The sequence below is a fragment of the Rhinopithecus roxellana genome, chromosome 6 (genome assembly GCF_007565055.1).
Source record: "Rhinopithecus roxellana isolate Shanxi Qingling chromosome 6, ASM756505v1, whole genome shotgun sequence".
Classification (NCBI taxonomy): Eukaryota; Metazoa; Chordata; class Mammalia; order Primates; family Cercopithecidae; genus Rhinopithecus; species Rhinopithecus roxellana.
This window is the reverse complement of record NC_044554.1, coordinates 74,240,790-74,259,204: the sequence shown is the minus strand read 5'-3', so window position 1 is coordinate 74,259,204 and position 18,415 is coordinate 74,240,790. Positions and strand designations below refer to the sequence as shown.

Below are 18,415 nucleotides of genomic sequence, written 5' to 3'. Positions count from 1 at the left end.
CTCTGATTTTCAGTGTTGACTTTTCTTTGTAGCCTACAATGGAAAGATTTTTATTAGTGTTCCAGCTGAATATTCGCTATATTCCAAATAGTTCTAAGGAATTGATTTAAGGCTGCTCCAGCTTCACCGTCAGCAAACATATTAGCATTAGGTTTTATCACTGGGGCCAAGAGTCATGTTAAAATGCTATTTCTTCATCCAAGTGAAAGATAAGAAGGAGAAATAGAAGAAAAGCCTGCTTTTAAGATTAAACACATTGACAGTCTTCTGGTGAGAGGATGAAATGTTACCTAAAATTTTTCTTGGTTATTTACCAGTGCCAGAGCCGCAAAACCCCCTAATATATGAATATATAAATATACATGCATAGTTTTATGAACATATATGCATGTATGCAATTATATGAAAATGCTGATTTTGCAATACATTTGAAAATGTATCAAGAGTTATATATATTAGATGCAGATATCTTTGAAAATAACCTATAAAGTGTTTTTTATGTTCTATTGCTAGATCAATTTTTTAAATCTGCCTTTGCCTGTCATTTTTTAAAGTTGATGATCCATGAAATAGAACAGAAAAACCAGAACATTGATTAAATATGTGTATGTATTTTGTACATATTCACACACATTTATTTTATGATATTGGTGGTAACAGATTTCTTTTAGTGGTTGTTGGAATAATGGATAGTTTGGAAAATAGTGCTTTCAATTTTGCGTCATATACCAAAATAAAACATTGCCGGGTTAGAGTTCATCAAAAAAAGTTAAAGCCATAAGGAATCAAAGCTAATATAAGTTAATGTTCATTTTATCTCAGGGTAGATGATATCTTTCTATAGAAACAGAGGCCAAGTCAGAAAAGAGTTATAGATTTGTCAACATAAAATTAGAATATGACATAAAATATCATAACTAAAATAGAAGAACTGAGAAGATACTGGGAGATGATATTTGCGATATGTGATATTCAACATATAAGGGTTCGTATATTTAGAATTAGAATATTTTTCAAGTTTATCAACAGAAAACTGGGAAAATGGTAGTATAGGATTTTCCAAAAGAAATACAAAATAATGAATATATATTTTTTAAATTTAAGGATGTAAATTGTTCTTGAAAGGCAAAGGGAAAAGAGTATTTAAATGAATGTTGATACCATGAATAGTCATATACAAATGTGAACATTATTTCACATTCAGAGATACCCACACAGTACCTACTTTTGCTATATGCTTTATATTTCCCTTTTTAATAATATTTTATGTGAATAGGGAAATACTATTTGAAATAATACACATGAAACAAAACATCAATAGTAGATTTTGGCGACAAGAATTGTATTTTATTCTCATACTTTTCTTTATTTAAAAACTCTGTAAGCTGTATATGTTTGTATACCCACACAAGGCATTATACCATATAAAATATTTTATATCTTGCTTTTGCACATAACATACTATCTGCAATTTCCCAAATAGTTATAATTTTATAACATTGATTTTGCTGGGGCCATAAAATTTAGTTAACCATTTTAAAATTTCTTTCTCCTACCTGAATTCAAACAGTAGATTCATTGTATTTGATCCTAGAAGTCTTAAATGAACTTCTCACATTCCTTCCCCAGAAATATTTAAGTTTTCCCAGATGTTGACAGGGCAAAGCTTCCCAACATGATTCTTACAGATGAACTGTCATCTTATTCATTGACAAATTCTGTCTGGTTCTTTTTCGTCTTTATACACATATTGCATTATCATTTCATTTTAATAATTATACCAATATTTATTCAGAACTTATTTTAGAATTATGCTAAGTGCTGGGGTCTAAAGAGGATTGAGAAAATCCCTGTGATTCAGGCAACCTCAGATCATCAAGAAGTCACACGTAAGTGCTAAATGTTGTCTGTTCATCCAACTAACCATCCATGAACTTACCTGCTTCTTTGAAACCATACACCCAAACCAATTTTTATAAATCAAATCTGAATCTACATATGCAAAGGCAGACAGTTATCCATGTTATGAACATACTCATGTGATGCAACTGCTCCTCAAAAGACAGGAGAGTTCCTTTAGCCTCACTTTCAGAGCTAGTTTCCCCATCACATCCAAGAGTATCAACCTCAGTGACCCCAGTCAGTACTAAAACAGATTAATGGCACCATAATTTAAATGAATTTATTACATTTTAGATACTACTGGTGAGTCGGCCCAAGATGGTATGTGGGTAGGACCCAAGATCAGATTGCCCGTTAGCACAGTGGGTTTGAAGCAGATAATGCTAGGCAAACACACAATTTTATGAGTGGCTGAGCTCACACTCTATTTACAATGCACTTTTTGCATAAGCTACAGGCAGAGCAAGGACTGATGCCAATGGCAACCTTTACATCACCTTACTATCCAGAAGTGTCTCTATCTAGACCTTACAATTCAAAGGAAAAGAAAAGACAAAGATAGTGACCCCGGCAATCACACTAAGGGAGGAAGAATTTGTCCCTAAAACCTGGAACAAAACTAGTCTTTCCTATAATCACAGGGTTATACTAGAAAGGGCCATGCCACAAGAAAGAGAGCCGTAAATGTTTCCTTTATCATAGTGAAATCCTATGTCTAGCACAGTGTCCCGAGACATGTTTGTGCCAGGGTAAGGATGGGCTTCTTCAGCTGCCATATGTTTTATTATGTTTAATAATATGCTTTTATAAAACAAAACAAAATAGGTATGTTGTCACCTCATACTTATGGTTTGGTGGCTCTCAATTTATCTCCCAGGAGTTTTTTATAAAAATAAATGAACCCTGGGATCCATCTCGGACTTTTGGGATGATTTCTGGGCATCTGTATTTTTAAAAATAGCTCTGAAATTGATTTTGATGCAGAGGAATGGTTGAGATCCCCAATTTTATACTAAACTGGTTAGGGAAAATGATAAGGAGATAGGAAGCAAGAACAGGACGAAACTCAACAGCAGTCCAGGAAGACCCCAACCTGGCACCAGGTGGTGCTGTGGGGACAACTCTGAGCCTTTTTCCAGTCTCCCCAGCTGATCACAAGGAACCCACTAGCTTCCCCAGAGCAGCACAGGCTCTCAGCAAGGAGGCAGGCTCCTGACCTTAAGTATTCCACTTGCATTAAATAAAGCGGGGGATGGAGGAAAAAGGAGGGGAAGAGCTCCTTCTTAGAGAGGTTCACTGTCACTTCAGGTGGTTAAGTGACGGGGTTCAACTTTTAGGTCGATCGAAAGAATTAAAAATGACAGTGATGGGCAATTCTGCCTATTCTATTCCGAATGGTTTCTTTTGTATTTTCTTTTGTATTTTATTCTGTTTCCACTAGAATTTAACACATGAAAGTAGAATAACAAAACATAATTAATTTAAACATGAAATTAAAGTCGTTCCTATATAGCTCAAATATATATGTGAGTGTATATATAATATATGTGTATATATCTTTATATATTTTATTTTCTTCCTCGTGATGGTTTAAAATACTTTAAAAGTCCATACAGATAGAAAAGAGATTTACATTGAATATTTTACATTCCTTATGTTGGACTATGTACTCTTATACTAACATGTTCCTGTAACTGTGGTAACCAACCATAATAGTTTGCTCTGAACTGGCAGGTTTCAATTTTAAAACAGGGCAGTCCTGGGCAAACCCAGATCAATGGCGGTTCACCCTACTTGTAACCCGTATGTTCATTTGGGCTGCCGTGTTTTCCTTTTATTCCTGTTGTTAAGTTGGACTCAACACCTCTTTTTTTCACTATAAATGTTTCCTGAATCAGTGAGTAACATAGATTTTTTTCTGAAGATTGTGTGGGAGAACTGATGCTAGGGTTGACAATGCATACCTCTCAGTACTTCCCTCAGAATATTCTCATTAGTTATGCCTTTTTATTTCGTATTTCCCTTTTAGACTGCAATCACTTGTCCCGATCCTCAGTCTCCTCAGTTGGTTTCCTTTCTTACCCAGGGCAGTTTTCCTCTCTCTCAGTTTTTTCCTTCAGAATTCTTGTAACTTACATCACTACTTGATACTGTGTTGAAATAAGTGAAATTTTGAAGATGTAATTGTCTCTGGGAGGCCGAGATGGGCAGATCACCTGAGGTCGGGAGGTCGAGACCAGCTTGGCCAATATGGTGAAACCCCATCTCTACTAAAAACACAAAAATTAGCTGGGTGTGGTGGTGGGCACCTGTAATCCCAGCTACATGGGAGGCTGAGGCAGAAGAATTGCTTGAACCTGGAGGCTGCAGTGAGCTGAGATCACACTACTGCACTCCAACCTGGGTGACAGAGCCAGACTCCGTCTCAAAAAAAAGATATAATTGTCTCTAAGAAAGAAAATGATCAGCCAGTCGTAGTGGATCATGCCTGTAATCCCAGCACCTTGGGAGGCCGAGGCAGGCAGATCACAAGGTCAAAAGATCGAGACCATCCTGGCTAACATGGTGAAACCCCATCTCTACTAAAAATACAAAAAATTAGCCAGATGTGGTGGCGGGTGCTTGTAGTCCCAGCTTCTTGGGAGGCTGAGGCAGGAGAATGGAGTGAACCCGGGAGGTGGAGCTTGCAGTGAGCCAAGATAGCCTGACTCCCGCCTGGGCGACAGAGCAAGACTCCACCTCAAAAAAAAGAAAAGAAAAGAATCTTCCAGTTTCTAGTAGTCAGAAAGCAGTGGAACATTAATAATAACAAAAATATTTTTGTTCAGCTGAATCATATATATGTATATATCAATATCCATCTTTCTCTATTAGCTCTCTATATTTCTGAATAGATAGATGCACACATGTATGCACATTAGTATTCTTCAAGTCAGTGCTTTGACAAAGAGTTCATACTGTTGCACACCATTCTGTTTACAAAAATAACAAATAGAAACGCTGTGATTCCCTGAAACATTAAAAACTAGATGTAATAAATTGTTGAGAATTTAAGGGAAATTCCTGCTTTAAGAATTGGATGGTGTGGTGTAATGAGTCTCTCTTTAATCTTGCCCATTCTACCAAATTTTATTCATAGGCTCTTTCTCACAGCAAACGTCGGTGCGTAAACATTCTGTTTTCACTTAACAGTGACCAAAGATTCATGTTTACTCCCTTTAAAGTAGGTAGCCTTGTCAGATGATATTCAAATGATTCACATTAGTGTTTGAAGTTCAAACCAAGGAAAACTGTGGATATACACAAAATGTCAGAGTGTTTTTCTCTTGGCAAAGAATGCTGGGAATCTTACAATTAATTCCATACAGTAACAACTGAGCAAGTGTTGGCTAAAAATACTTGATTTTACTGTAAAAGTACTAATACAAATCTAATTTTAAATGATACAGTAATTTTTATATTACCCCTTTAGAGAGGTGAAAAGTATTGTCAAGTTTAATAATTAAGCTAAAATGACAAACTTTCACAGTGTTTATTCAGTTTCCTCTTTTCCAATATTCTTTACATATCTTTGTCAGTAACAACTCAAACCCCTGTCTTGTCCATCCCTTCTGAATTGGGGTTTGATCTTTATATCTTTTGAAAAATACAACCCAGAAAACGTCTTTTGCATAGAAGGGTACAGGAAAGAAAAATGACTGTAGGTCAATAATTACACAAAGTCGTATCCAACTACTCTTGCAATAATTAAACTTGTCCAATCCCAGGGACAAGATTTGTAGCTAATTTATTCCTTAGCCTTTGCTTGAAACATCTATTGCTTAAAGTTAAACTTGAGAGACGTATCACTGGGAATATTTTATGGCAACAGTGGGGATTAGGTAAAAGAAGTCATTAAATGTTTTTCACAGTGAAAGTACTACAGCTTTGCTCTGTGTCCTTGAAAGTTGGAAATGTATGCTCTTGTGTGGGAGCAGTAACAAAACTGTTTCTGAGGAAAACTGCAGTCCATATCATGGCACAGCATGCAGAGGTAGAATGATCTCAGGCTACATTTTAGCTACTCATCTCAATTTTCATCTCAAGTTTACTCATCTCAATTTTTGCAAGAGAACGTGACTCCCATCTTTAACTTAGCGAATTGTTTGGGTCTTCAAGAGAAAAAGCTGCTCTGGATCTTAGGCCTAGAATGTCTCAGTCAGCTCTGGCTTGAAAAGTGGAAAGGGAAACTCTGTTGAGAGGAACCAAGTATAGTGGATTTTACTGGACTAGGTCCTGTCCTTTTGGGATTGTAACCTGACATGTGTGCTTGTCTTAGAATACGGAGGCAGACAGCTGCCTATCTGGGCCCAATCTTCTCCACCTGGCTTGACAGAATTGCCTTTGAGTGAGATGACATCAACACACATTAAGAAAGAGTTCCATGAAAGAGATTTACTGTTGAACATACTGTAAAAGGCGGGGCTGAGGATGTTGTCCCCAGTAGTTACATGCTCCTCTACACCCCTCTTTATTCCAGGTATTGCTGGTGCTGCTGCTAAGTGGCTTCTTTGTATCCTGTGATCACTGTGAAGCTTGTAACTAATCATGTTTGCCTTATTTTGGTCACTTTCAGAAACTGGAGAGCCAAATGTGTGGGCTGTTGCTAGTAGGTATACTGGAATTTACAGCATGATGTTTGTGAAGTTGCTTTTATTTGAAGTTGTCCTACTAACTTCCTGCAAATGTCACCCTTATTTATTCACTTATTTTGTTTTTAATTTTTTTTTTTTTTTTTTACTGAAGAATAATATACACTTACTCATTGTTTAAACTCATTGTGTTATTTGACTATTTGTAAATTTCTCAAAATATTTTTAAGCCAAGGAAGGGCATGTGTGTTGTGGGTATGTGCGTAAAATGAACATACTGTAGGGAATTCACATAAAAAAGACAAATATCTATCAACCTCTTTGCAGCCTGCCTTCATCATCTGAAAATGAGCATTCTTCATCCAAAATAATGCTTTTCTCCTTTCTTCATGGCCCCTTGTAATTTTAATCATTTCTCTGGGTCTGAAGAGTAAAGGTTGCCAACTCTGTGAACCAGGACCAGCTGCATAATTTGCAGAACCAGTGAAAAATGAAAATATGGGACCTCTTGTTCAAAACATATTAGGTAGTTCAAGATGGCAGTGGCAGAGCATTACACCAAGCATGGGGCCTATTCGAGAGTGGGGCTCGGTCTTACTGTACAGGTCACATGCCCATGATGCGGGTCCTGCTGTGAACTTGGAGATCTTCTGGGATCAATATTGAGGCTTGATACTACTCTCCAGCAACAGGCCCAGGGTATAATCTCAAATTTCACTTCTTCCGGAAGAGAAGGTTTAACCCATAGGTAGAAAGCATTGTGTAGAGTTAAAAAATGTGTTTGCTAGTATCTAGTATCCTTAAGTTCAAAGACTGGCTTTGCTACTTAGTAGCTTTATAATCTTGAGTATATAATGTCCCTAAGCCTTTATTTCCCTACCTTTAAAATGAGGATAACGGGGGCCGGGCATAGTGGTTCATGCCTGTAATCCTAGCACTTTGGGAGGCTGAGGTGGGCTGATTGCCTGAGCTCAGGCGTTTGAGACCAGCCTGGGCAACATGGTGAAACCCCATCTCTACTAAAATACAAAAAATTAGCTGGGCGTGGTGGCGTGCACCTGTAGTCCCAGTTACTTGGGAGGCTGAGGTAGGATAATTGCTTGAACCCGGGAGGCAGAGGTTGCAGTGAGCTGAGATCACACCACTGCACTCCAGCCTGGGTGACAGAGTGAGACTCCATCTCCATTGAAAAAATAATAATAATAAATTAAAAAAAAATAAGGATGATGGTAGAGCCAACTTTCTAGAGTTGTTGCAAGTGAACAAGAAAAGCTATGCATGATACCAGAAGTGTGGCATGCTCCAAATAAATAATAAATAATAGTTCTTTTGATTATATTTTATCTTTTTTTAATAGTTCTTTTGATTATATTGTATCTCTTTTTTTTTTTTTTTTTTTTTTTTTACAGGCCCAAGATATTCCTTTTGTGTATCTGTTCAGAGAGTCCTTTATACCTTCTCTTCCAGACCTAGGTTTCTGGGAATGTTCCTTGACTACATCACTAAGCTACACATCAAACAGTTTCTGACCTACTGTTTTTATATCCCTGATTTATTCTCACTAATATGATGTTATGCTGTGAAATTATTATGATTTTCCTGAACTTCAGTTCTGCCAGTGATGGAAGGATAATAAGACATAAAGAAGTGATAGACATCTTGACCTGGTGATATTAACAAGATGATGTATTGATGAAATATTTTGAGTTCCCAGGGTTGGAGGTATCAGAGAAATTATTATGGATTTATAATACTGCTTAATGCCCTGAGGGGCCTGCTCCCTTTCCTGGAGAGTCTTCTGAAACCCTTTGCCTTGGGGAAAAGTAACTGCTGACATTTGCCGGGTCAGGCCTTTTAAATATTTGGTTAGAATAAATCAGATGCAACACTCAAAGTATTTAATAACTGGGAGAAAGTGTGCTTGTGTATGTATGTATATTATTAAAAATTACCAATCAGAGAGTGCCACTAGTCCATCAGAAGTTGCCCTAGGGTAAGATCCAGTAAGCCCACTCACAGCATGGTAATGTCCAATAAAATCATACCGGGTGAGTATCATCAGCTGATTATCATCCCTTTGTGGGCTTTTTTTTAAAAAAATAAAACACTGGTTGGATTTATAAGTAATACAATGTTACTTGAGCAGGTTTGGCATTTGGGGGATGAAGGAAAAGTCTACTAGTCCAACAGTTGCTCTCCTGACATTTTAGTATTTTCAGTCACCTATAAGAGTTATAGCCTACAAGGACATGTTTTTATTATCACATAGATCAAGAGTTAAATACAGTACAAATTCATGGAAATCATCGGGGCTTCAGGTATTCAAGGACTAATTGGAAAATACTTTGATCCTACCACCTGGCTAACACTAACAATTTTCACTATGTAATTACTACCATAAACAATTCAAAGGGCACATTTTAAAGAAATAATTCTTTTAAGTGGTATTGTTTTCTTGGTTACTTATTCCAAACGCTGCATTGCTCCCCACCCCTTACCCTCACAAAAATATCTTCTATATTTATATCTTCTATATAAATATATTTTGTTTGCTAAGTTGTACATTTGGTAAATGTTTCTAGTTGCTTAGGGCCTAGTTTAAATAGTAAAATAAATAAGGGCAAAACTTTGTTGGCTTTTTAAGGAAAAAAGTAATGGATCATGCAAAATCAGCATAAGTGTTTTTAAAAGGCGTATTGAAAAACCATGTCCCAAATTAAGTGAATACTAGAGTACTCTATTCTCATTTACTCATTCCAACAAAGACTGACTCATGTTTCTCTAGACAAAGTTAAAAAAAAAAATCCTGTTTTGGGCAGCAGTTGTCATTGAGTATGGGATTTAATTGGAAGAAAACACAGGGAAATGCTAAATGTGGCTAGTGTGATTTGCACCTGTGTAAACAAGCAATGCCACCGGCCAGGCAGATCTTTGTCCTTCCAGCCAAGGACTCTTTTTTTTCCCCCCCCCATACCACCTCTCCTTGGATTCATGGAAAAAAAATTTAGATTTAGTATAGTACTGTGAGGGATGTGTTGTGTAGAGAAAGATTGTGAGAGGGAGGATTTGTTGGGGGATAGTGAGAGTGGCTAGGGAAACCATTTGGCTAGGGAAGGAGCTTTAAGAATGGCTTTCAGAATGTGGTTCTTAGCAAGTGCCCCCTGGAACCAAACCACAGCATCAGCATCATTTGACAGCTTTGTTAGAAATAAAATTCTTGTGCACAATCCCAGACCTCCTGGATTAGAAACACTGGGGTGGTTCCAGAGGGTTGTTTGATTAAGCCTTCCAAGTGATCCTGGTGCCACTGAGATTTGGAACAACTACCTTGAAGGACAGTGAAGACCTGCTTGAGTGACTGGAGAATAGGGATAATCCACAAAGAACCTCAGCTAATGACCACTTGGTGCCTTTGTTTCTGAGAGGTTATGAGCCTTCAAGGTCATAGCTGCATAAGGCATCATTCCTGCTTTTTTTTTTTTTTTTTTTTGAGGCGGAGTCTCGCTCTGTTGCCCGGACTGGAGTGCAGTGGCCAGATCTCAGCTCACTGCAAGCTCCGCCTCCCGGGTTCACACCATTCTCCTGCCTCAGCCTCCCGAGTAGCTGGGACTACAGGCGCCCGCCACCTCGCCCGGCTAGTTTTTGTATTTTTAGTAGAGACGGGGTTTCACCGTGTTAGCCAGGATGGTCTCGATCTCCTGACCTCGTGATCCGCCCGTCTCAGCCTCTCAAAGTGCTGGGATTACAGGCTTGAGCCACCGCGCCCGGCCCATTCCTGCTTTTTATGTGGTTGAGGACTTCTACCTACATACCATTTGGTTATAACTATTTTTCATATCAACGGTTATTTACCTCAATGGAATCCTCAGTATATATTGCTCATTTTGCTCTTTCCTCATAAAAAATAAAAGTGTTTAGGTAGTTTACTAAGTTGATTTTTTAAAAATATATTTTATCTTTTCAGAAATATTTTTCCATTTAAACATTTGTTCCTCATTTTAATTTAGTTTGTTACATTTTGCTGAGGAACTTGAGCTCAGCTTTTCTACCTCAAAGTTTTGGCTACTTATACTGTGCTAAAAACTTTTAATTTTGGACATTATATTTGGTAAAATCAACCACAGCATTTGGAAGGTCTGCCAGGAAATTTGAGGTTTCAGTGCAATTTGAATGTTGCATAATTCAACATTTTACCCATTTTTTGGATGTAGTTTCCCTAATCAGGGAAAAAATTGTTATTGCAACATTGGATTTTTTTAAGCATACCACCTTATGAGACAATTTTTGGATTTATTTAATTATCATGCTTGGAAACACATGATTCCCTCCTTTTCCTTTTCTTTTTCTTTTATTCCTTTTCCCTCTTTTCCATCTTGTTTTAATTTTTTCTTTCATTTTTATAGATCAGAAAAGGCTTTTGGTTTCTTTAAAAAATAAAATAAACTACTTGAAAGGAAAAAAAGTAAAGAACTACAAAGAAGAGTATAACAAAAAAGTAAGGGTCACAGGTGAAGGAGGTGTGGTCAACATACACAAAGGAGAACAAAAGATAAGGTTTAAAGTAGCTGGGCTGGGCGTGGTGGCTCCTGCCTGTAATCCCAGCACTTTGGGAAGCTGAGGTGGGCAAATCACCTGAGGTCAGGAGTTTGAGACCAGCCTGGCCAACATGGCAAGACTCTGTCTCTACTAAAAATGCAAACATTAGCCAGGACTGGTGGTGGGTGCCTGTAATCCCAGCTACTCTGGAGGTTCAGGCACGAGAATCGCTTGAAACCAGGAAGTAGAGTTTACAGTGAGCCGAGATCGCACCACTGCACTGCAGCCTGGGCGATGTAGCGAGACTTCATCTCTAAATAAATAAATAATGATAATTAAAAAAATAACTGGAAATGTGGACTGGAAGGTGGGACAGTCTCAGAAGTTACATTGGGAACCTTGAGTCTGACATAGGATATGTGGCGTCCTAAGTCATGGGCTGCATGCAGTAGTTGTAACATGAACAAGTAACTTCTGGTCAGTGGCTCACTTGCTATTTGACCTTGTGGTTTAGTTACATTCTATTGCTGAGATTCTGAAAGTCATATTTATAACAGCTATTTTTCAGTGTTGTCATGGGATGAAGAGAAATTATATAGGTAAAGAAGACTGAGTCCCAGACATGAGATATTGACTACTAGTATGTGTTCTTACTTTCAGTTGTGATTCATCTGTTTCAATAGTTGTATGATACTTCATTGCGTTAATATGCCACAATTCATTTATCTACTTATATGGCAAAGGATATTCTGGGGAATATCCTAGGGATTTCAAGGTTTTTTGATAATATAATGAATATTCATGTATATCTCTTTGATGCACATCTGCAGAGTTTTCACTGAAACAAATAACTGGAATTGGAATTGTTGGGTACTAGGCTGTAAGCATATTTCCTAGACAATGTCAGATTAAGTTCCAAGTGGTTGCACATATTGACACTTCCACGATGAATATATAGACTTTCCCTTTGTTGCACTTATTTGTCAATAATTGGTGTGGCTAGACTAAAATGTTTGCAAATTTCGTAGGTAAAAATTGTGTTTCTTAGGGTTTCATTTTGCATTTTCCTAATTACCAAGGAGATTGATCATATTTCCATTTATCTAGGGATCATTTGTGTTTCCATTTTTTGAGAAATGTTCATTCGCAGAATTTTTTCAAAAATTTCTATAGTGCTGTTTTATTTTGTTTATTGATTTGTGGGAATCTTTGATATATTTTGGAATCCCATTATTTTTCCTTTTTCAGTCATGTGCAATGAAAATAAATAGTCCCAGTTTTGGCTTGTGTTTTTACTGATGTCCTTTGATATATAGGATGTCTTATTCTAATGTGTGGTTTTATTTTTTAGGATTTGCATATTGCATAAGTGTATGTGCCTTGTTTAAGAAATTCTCTCCTTCCCAGAAAACATAAAGACAACCTCTAGATTATCTTTCAAATTTTAAAGGTTTTTTTTTCACTTTTAGATTTTTTAATCCTTTGGCATTTATTTTCTGTGCACCGGTTGAGATAGTAATCAATGTAATTTTTTTTAAGCATACACAACCAATGGCAACATCACTGTTTAATGAATAATCCACCATTTCCACACCACTCTGTATGGCCACCTGTGTCATGTATCAATCCTTTGTATAAGGGTGGGTCTGGTTCTGAGATCTCTATTCTATGTCCTTCATCTATTCATGTTCCACTTCCATGTTGTCTTACTTAGAGCCTATTTAAAATAAACGCTGATATCTGATAGGTAGTGCATATTACTTCTGTCGTGCTTTTCTTCTGGATTATCTTGAGTATTAGCTCCTTGTTTTTCTATATAAATATTAAAATAGTTTAAGAAGTTATTGTTGCTGTATGTATTGTTAAACACAACATGCTTCAAAACCATATGCTGTATGCAATAAATACATACAATTTTATCCATTAAGACATAAATACAATTTTAACTATTAAAAAATAAGTAACAAATACACATACACATTGCATGCAATCTTTCGTGGAACTGCATTGAATGTATACAAGGATTTAGGGGAAAATTTTTAGTTTGTGATATTTAGTCCTCCAATCACCAAACAGGAAATGTTTATTTACTGAGTTTTTGACTTACTATTTTTGTTGTTGTTGTTGCTGTTGTTGTTGTCCTTGGGATTCTCATTCATTACTTTTATATGGGATCAGTAATACATTTCCAGATTTGCTTATTGGTATTCATCTGGAATTTGAGCATTTTTTAGTGAAGTGCTAATACGTATTTTAACATATTTAGTCAAGTATCCTACCAGGAGTAGAAGATTTATATAGAGGATTTTCACATGCAGTTCTTTATAGAAATATGTATAATGTCTTTGAGTTTATTTTCTCTGCCAGCATGTATATGTGTGCTTACAAAAAATACATATCTATTTACTCTGTAGGTGGAAAAATGCTAATCACTGAAAGAAAACATTTTTTGTCAGGAAGAATTGCACAAAGTAAGTCTGAAGCAAATTTGTTTGACATGGAAGCTGGAAAACTCTCAAAAAGTTGCAATATTACAGGTATGGGAATTTATTACTGTTGTGATTTGTCCATGTAAGTACATGAAATTCATCACCAATAACTGTTGAAGGTCTACCTCTAAAAATGCTTTGGAAGATAGAAAGAATTATAAAATCTTGTTTTTACCATAAAAGTAGTTTAAAAGGTGTGCAAAATAAAATAGCGCAACCAACAGATCATGATAAATACTATAAAAAGGAAAAATGTTGTTAATAGATGAGTGTTATATGCAATAACTATAATGAATTTGGGGACAAAAAGGCTCTCTGTAGGTTGGTCGACCTAGGAAATCTTCATGGAGCATCAAAAAATTAACCTGATACTCAGAAGAAAAGTAAGTTTTAAGAGAGTTAGGGGATACTGTATTAAAGAAAAGTGTGAATGTAAGAGAAATGCCATCTTTATTTTTCAAAATCCAGCTTCTAATTTTTAGCATTAACACTTAAAAACATTTCATTCAAGACAATGGTTCTATGTATATTAAACAAAAGAAATTCTGACATTTAGCTTGAATCATTTTTTCAGTAGAACTTCTGAAAATTTGGTTGGCCTGTCTCTAAAAGCAGCACTAGCTTCACAAAGTCTGCAGAGTCTTTATAATTATTTACTAAGAAATGAACAAGTATGAGTGGCTCTACACACACAAAAAATGGCTTCAATGTTGTGAGCTATCTAGAAATTCTTATAATAGAAGTGTAAATATTTTAATGTTACAAATTCTTAAGACACTTACTTTCCAAAGTAATAATGCTTCCATTTCTAGTGGTAAAATTGTTATTTGCCATCGCAATCTTGAGTGCAACAAATTCCTTTGATCAATAAAACCAGTGGTGGTCTAAATTTTCAATGTTCATTTTATTAATTCATTTTCCTCAAAAATGTTCATGTTATGAACATTTTTCAATAGAAAGTTATCATAGAATTATCTAATAAATTAATGACTTTCTAATTTAGTATATTGTTTTAAATATTATTTTAAATGTTAAGAGATGTATCTGATATTTTCTACATATTGAATATTATCTGAAAAGGAAAACATTAAATTAATATTCTGAATGTAATGAGACCAACAATCCAATGTTTAGAAAAATGTGGATAATTGAATAACTGATTTGTTCTGTTTGACCAGAAATTTGTATTTGTAAACATGATACATAAAATAATAAAGCACAAACACATGCTAGTCTGAGTCATTTTCAAGAAAATGTGCTAAATATATTATTACATCCTATTAAATATTTATTCGTTTAGTTTACAAATCATGATGTCTTAAAATAACATTACATATGTTCAAAAAATAACCTGGTAGAAAAAATATTCTTTTCTCATTACATACAAATTTGACCAAATTTAACATTGAGTTTGTGTTAGCTGGTAGACTAGACATCAGAAAGAAAAATGAAAAGTAAGTCCTGAATTTTTAAGCTATGGGAAAAATTGATCTTGATTATAACTCAGAATGCCACCTTATCTTTGTTTTGCTTTGTCTTTCCTTAAATAACAAGAATGCCAGGATCCAGACTTGCTTCACAGTCGGCCGGATGCTTTCACGCTTCATGGTAATAATGCTTCCAAAGTTACAAATCCATTCTGGAATCAACTGTCTGCTTCTAACCCATTTTTGGATGACATAACTCAGCTAAGAAATAATAGGAAGAGAAATAAGATTTCCATCTTAAAGGAAGATCCTTTTCTTTTCTTTAGAGAAATAGAAAATGGGAATTCTTTTGATTCCTCCGGTGATGAACTTGATGTGCATCAGTTACTTAGGCAGTCTTCCTCAAGAAAATCTGGAAGATCTAAAAGCATTTCAGAACTTCTGGACATTTTAGACGACACAGTACGTTCCCATCACAGTATACATAACTCTGATCAGATTCTACTACAAGACTTAGAATGGCTTAAAAATGACCGAGAGGCTTATAAAATGGCTTGGTTAAGTCAACGCCAGCTGGCCCGCTCCTGCCTTGATTTGAATACAATTAGTCAGAGCCCTGGATGGGCCCAGACACAACTTGCAGAGGTCACCATAACTTGCAAAGTAAACCATCAAGGAGGATCAGTACAATTACCTGAATCAGACATCACTGTTCATGTGCCCCAAGGTCATGTGGCTGTGGGGGAATTCCAAGAGGTATCTCTAAGGGCTTTCCTTGATCCGCCACACATGCTTAACCATGATCTTTCATGCACCGTGAGCCCATTGTTGGAAATCATGTTAGGCAACCTCAATACAATGGAAACCCTTTTGCTGGAGATGAAAATTGGGGCTGAAGTGAGAAAGGATCCTTTCAGCCAAGTCATGACAGAAATGGTGTGTTTACACAGCTTGGGTAAAGAAGGCCCTTTTAAAGTTTTAAGCAACTGCTACATTTATAAAGACACCATCCAAGTCAAGCTAATCGACTTGAGTCAGGTAATGTATCTAGTGGTTGCTGCACAAGCTAAAGCTCTTCAGTCACCAGTTGCCACCATTTGGGATTATATCCACAAAACCACCTCAATTGGAATTTATGGACCCAAATATATCCATCCCAGTTTTACTGTTGTTTTAACAGTTTGTGGACACAATTATATGCCAGGACAACTTACAATTTCTGATATTAAGAAGGGCGGAAAAAACGTATCTCCAGTCGTGTTTCAGCTTTGGGGAAAGCAGTCATTTTTACTTGACAAGCCACAAGATTTAAGTGTTTCTGTTGTTTCCTGTGATCCTGATTTTGAAGTAAAGACAGAAGGAGAAAGGAAAGAAATTAAACAAAACCAATTGGAAGCAGGTGAAATAGTTCATCAACAATTTTTATTTTCTTTAGTTGAGCACAGAGAGATGCACTTGTTTGATTTTTGTGTTCAGGTGGAACCTCCCAATGGTGAACCAGTTGCACAGTTCTCTGTCACTACTCCTGATCCAACTCCAAATCTAAAAAGGCTCTCAAATCTGCCAGGCTATTTGCAGAAGAAGGAGGAAATCAAGTCTGCTCCTTTATCACCAAAAATGCTTGTTAAATATCCCACATTTCAAGATAAAACATTGAACTTTACCAACTATGGGGTAACCCTGAAGGCAGTGCTAAGACAAAGCAAGATTGATTACTTCCTTGAATATTTCAAAGGGGACACAATAGCTCTCCTCGGGGAAGGTAAGATAAAAGCTATTGGGCAGTCCAAAGTGAAAGAATGGTATATAGGAGTCCTCAGAGGTAAGATTGGACTTGTACACTGCAAAAATGTCAAGGTGATTTCAAAGGAACAAGTAATGTTTATGTCAGATAGTGTCTTAACAACCAGAAATCTTCTTGAACAAATTGCCCTGCCTTTAAAAAAGTTGACTTATATCTACTCAGTTGTATTAACCTTGGTGTCAGAAAAAGTTTATGATTGGAAAGTTTTAGCTGATGTCCTGGGTTACTCACATCTGTCCCTGGAAGATTTTCACCAATTTCAAGCAGACAAAGAATCAGAAAAAGTTTCTTATGTTATAAAGAAGTTAAAGGAAGATTGCCACACAGAGAGAAATACAAGGAAGTTTCTGTACGAACTTATTGTGGTGAGTATTGCTTGATCATAGTAATGAATTGCCATAGAGAATTATATTAACTTGACAATATTTATAACCAAACATGTGAGAGGAGAAATGTTTAAAAATTCAGCAGTCTTAAATACATTGAAGATACTTTATAGCAAATTAGTTTTTCCTACATAATCATAAAACTGATTTCTTAAACTTGAGATTCAATTGTGATTTCCCCCCAAAACTGGATCATCTTTTAAAAGAAAATTAAAAGTTCTGTTTGTGCTGGGCTTAACTGTTCAGATACGACTTCTCTTCCTGTCTCAAATATTTAGACAGCTCTTAAGATACCAGAGAGGCTCCATAACATGAAAGCAAGCTAAAGAAAACTAACTTGGCCATTGTTAGAGATCACTTTTCAGTGTGTGTGGGATTTTTTTCTTTTCTTTTTCTTTTTTTTTTTTTTTGAGACAATGTCTGGGTCTATCACTCAGGCTGGAGTGCAGTGGCATGATCACGACTCACTGCAGTTTCAACCTCCAGGGATCAGCTGCCCAAGTAACTCAGACTACAGGCAGGTGCTACCATGCCTGGGTATTTTTTGTTTTTTTCTTTTAGGATTGGGAGTCTCACTATGTTGCCCAAGATGCTCTTGAGCTGCTGGCCTCAAGCAATCTTCCCACCTTGGCCTCCCAAAGTGCTGAAATTACAGCCATGAGCCACCACACCTGGCTATTTCTTTTTTTTTTTTAAATGTATTACCAATATCCTTTAGAAATTTAATATTCTTATGTGTGCAATGCATTACAGCCCAAATAATGATATTAGTATTCTCATCTTAATCCTCATGTTTAAATAGGACTCTTAGGGTCAAATTCTTTAATGTAGTATCCAACCCAGTGGAAGGCTCAGTGGAGAATTACAAAGTACTTTTTACCTTTAAAGTAGATATTCAATATTTTATACAAATAAAAAATATCAAGAGCATATTTCTAAAAATGGTTAAAACATGAGTGTAAAAATAATGATTGTCAATACTTCTCTAGTGCTCATTTAGCCATTAACAACTCTATGGGGTAAGTATAGCTAGTGTCTTCATCTTACAGATGGAAGAAACCAAGTCTTAGAAAGTTAGGCGATTTGCCTAAGTCCTATAGCTGCCTATTCTTATAGATGGGATTTAAACATTTTTTGGTTTCATGCTTAAAGCCACTATGCCTTCATGAAACAAAGTAATGTGTGTGTGTATAAAAATGTTTGTATAAGTACTATATACGTGTAGGTATGTGTATTAAAT

At 36.1% G+C, this 18,415-nt stretch overlaps 1 protein-coding gene across 1 annotated transcript in view; it reads left to right on the top strand.

Moving 5' to 3' along the window:
• MACC1 (MET transcriptional regulator MACC1) overlaps positions 1 to 18,415 on the top strand; it is a 78,961-nt gene that overhangs the window by 41,677 nt on the left and 18,869 nt on the right. The window contains exons 2-3 of the mRNA XM_010358708.2: positions 13,484 to 13,606; positions 15,113 to 17,154. Of these exons, the coding sequence (XP_010357010.1) occupies positions 13,492 to 13,606; positions 15,113 to 17,154 (2,157 nt within the window). The 5' untranslated portion in view covers positions 13,484 to 13,491. The remainder of the gene's footprint in view (positions 1 to 13,483; positions 13,607 to 15,112; positions 17,155 to 18,415) is intronic.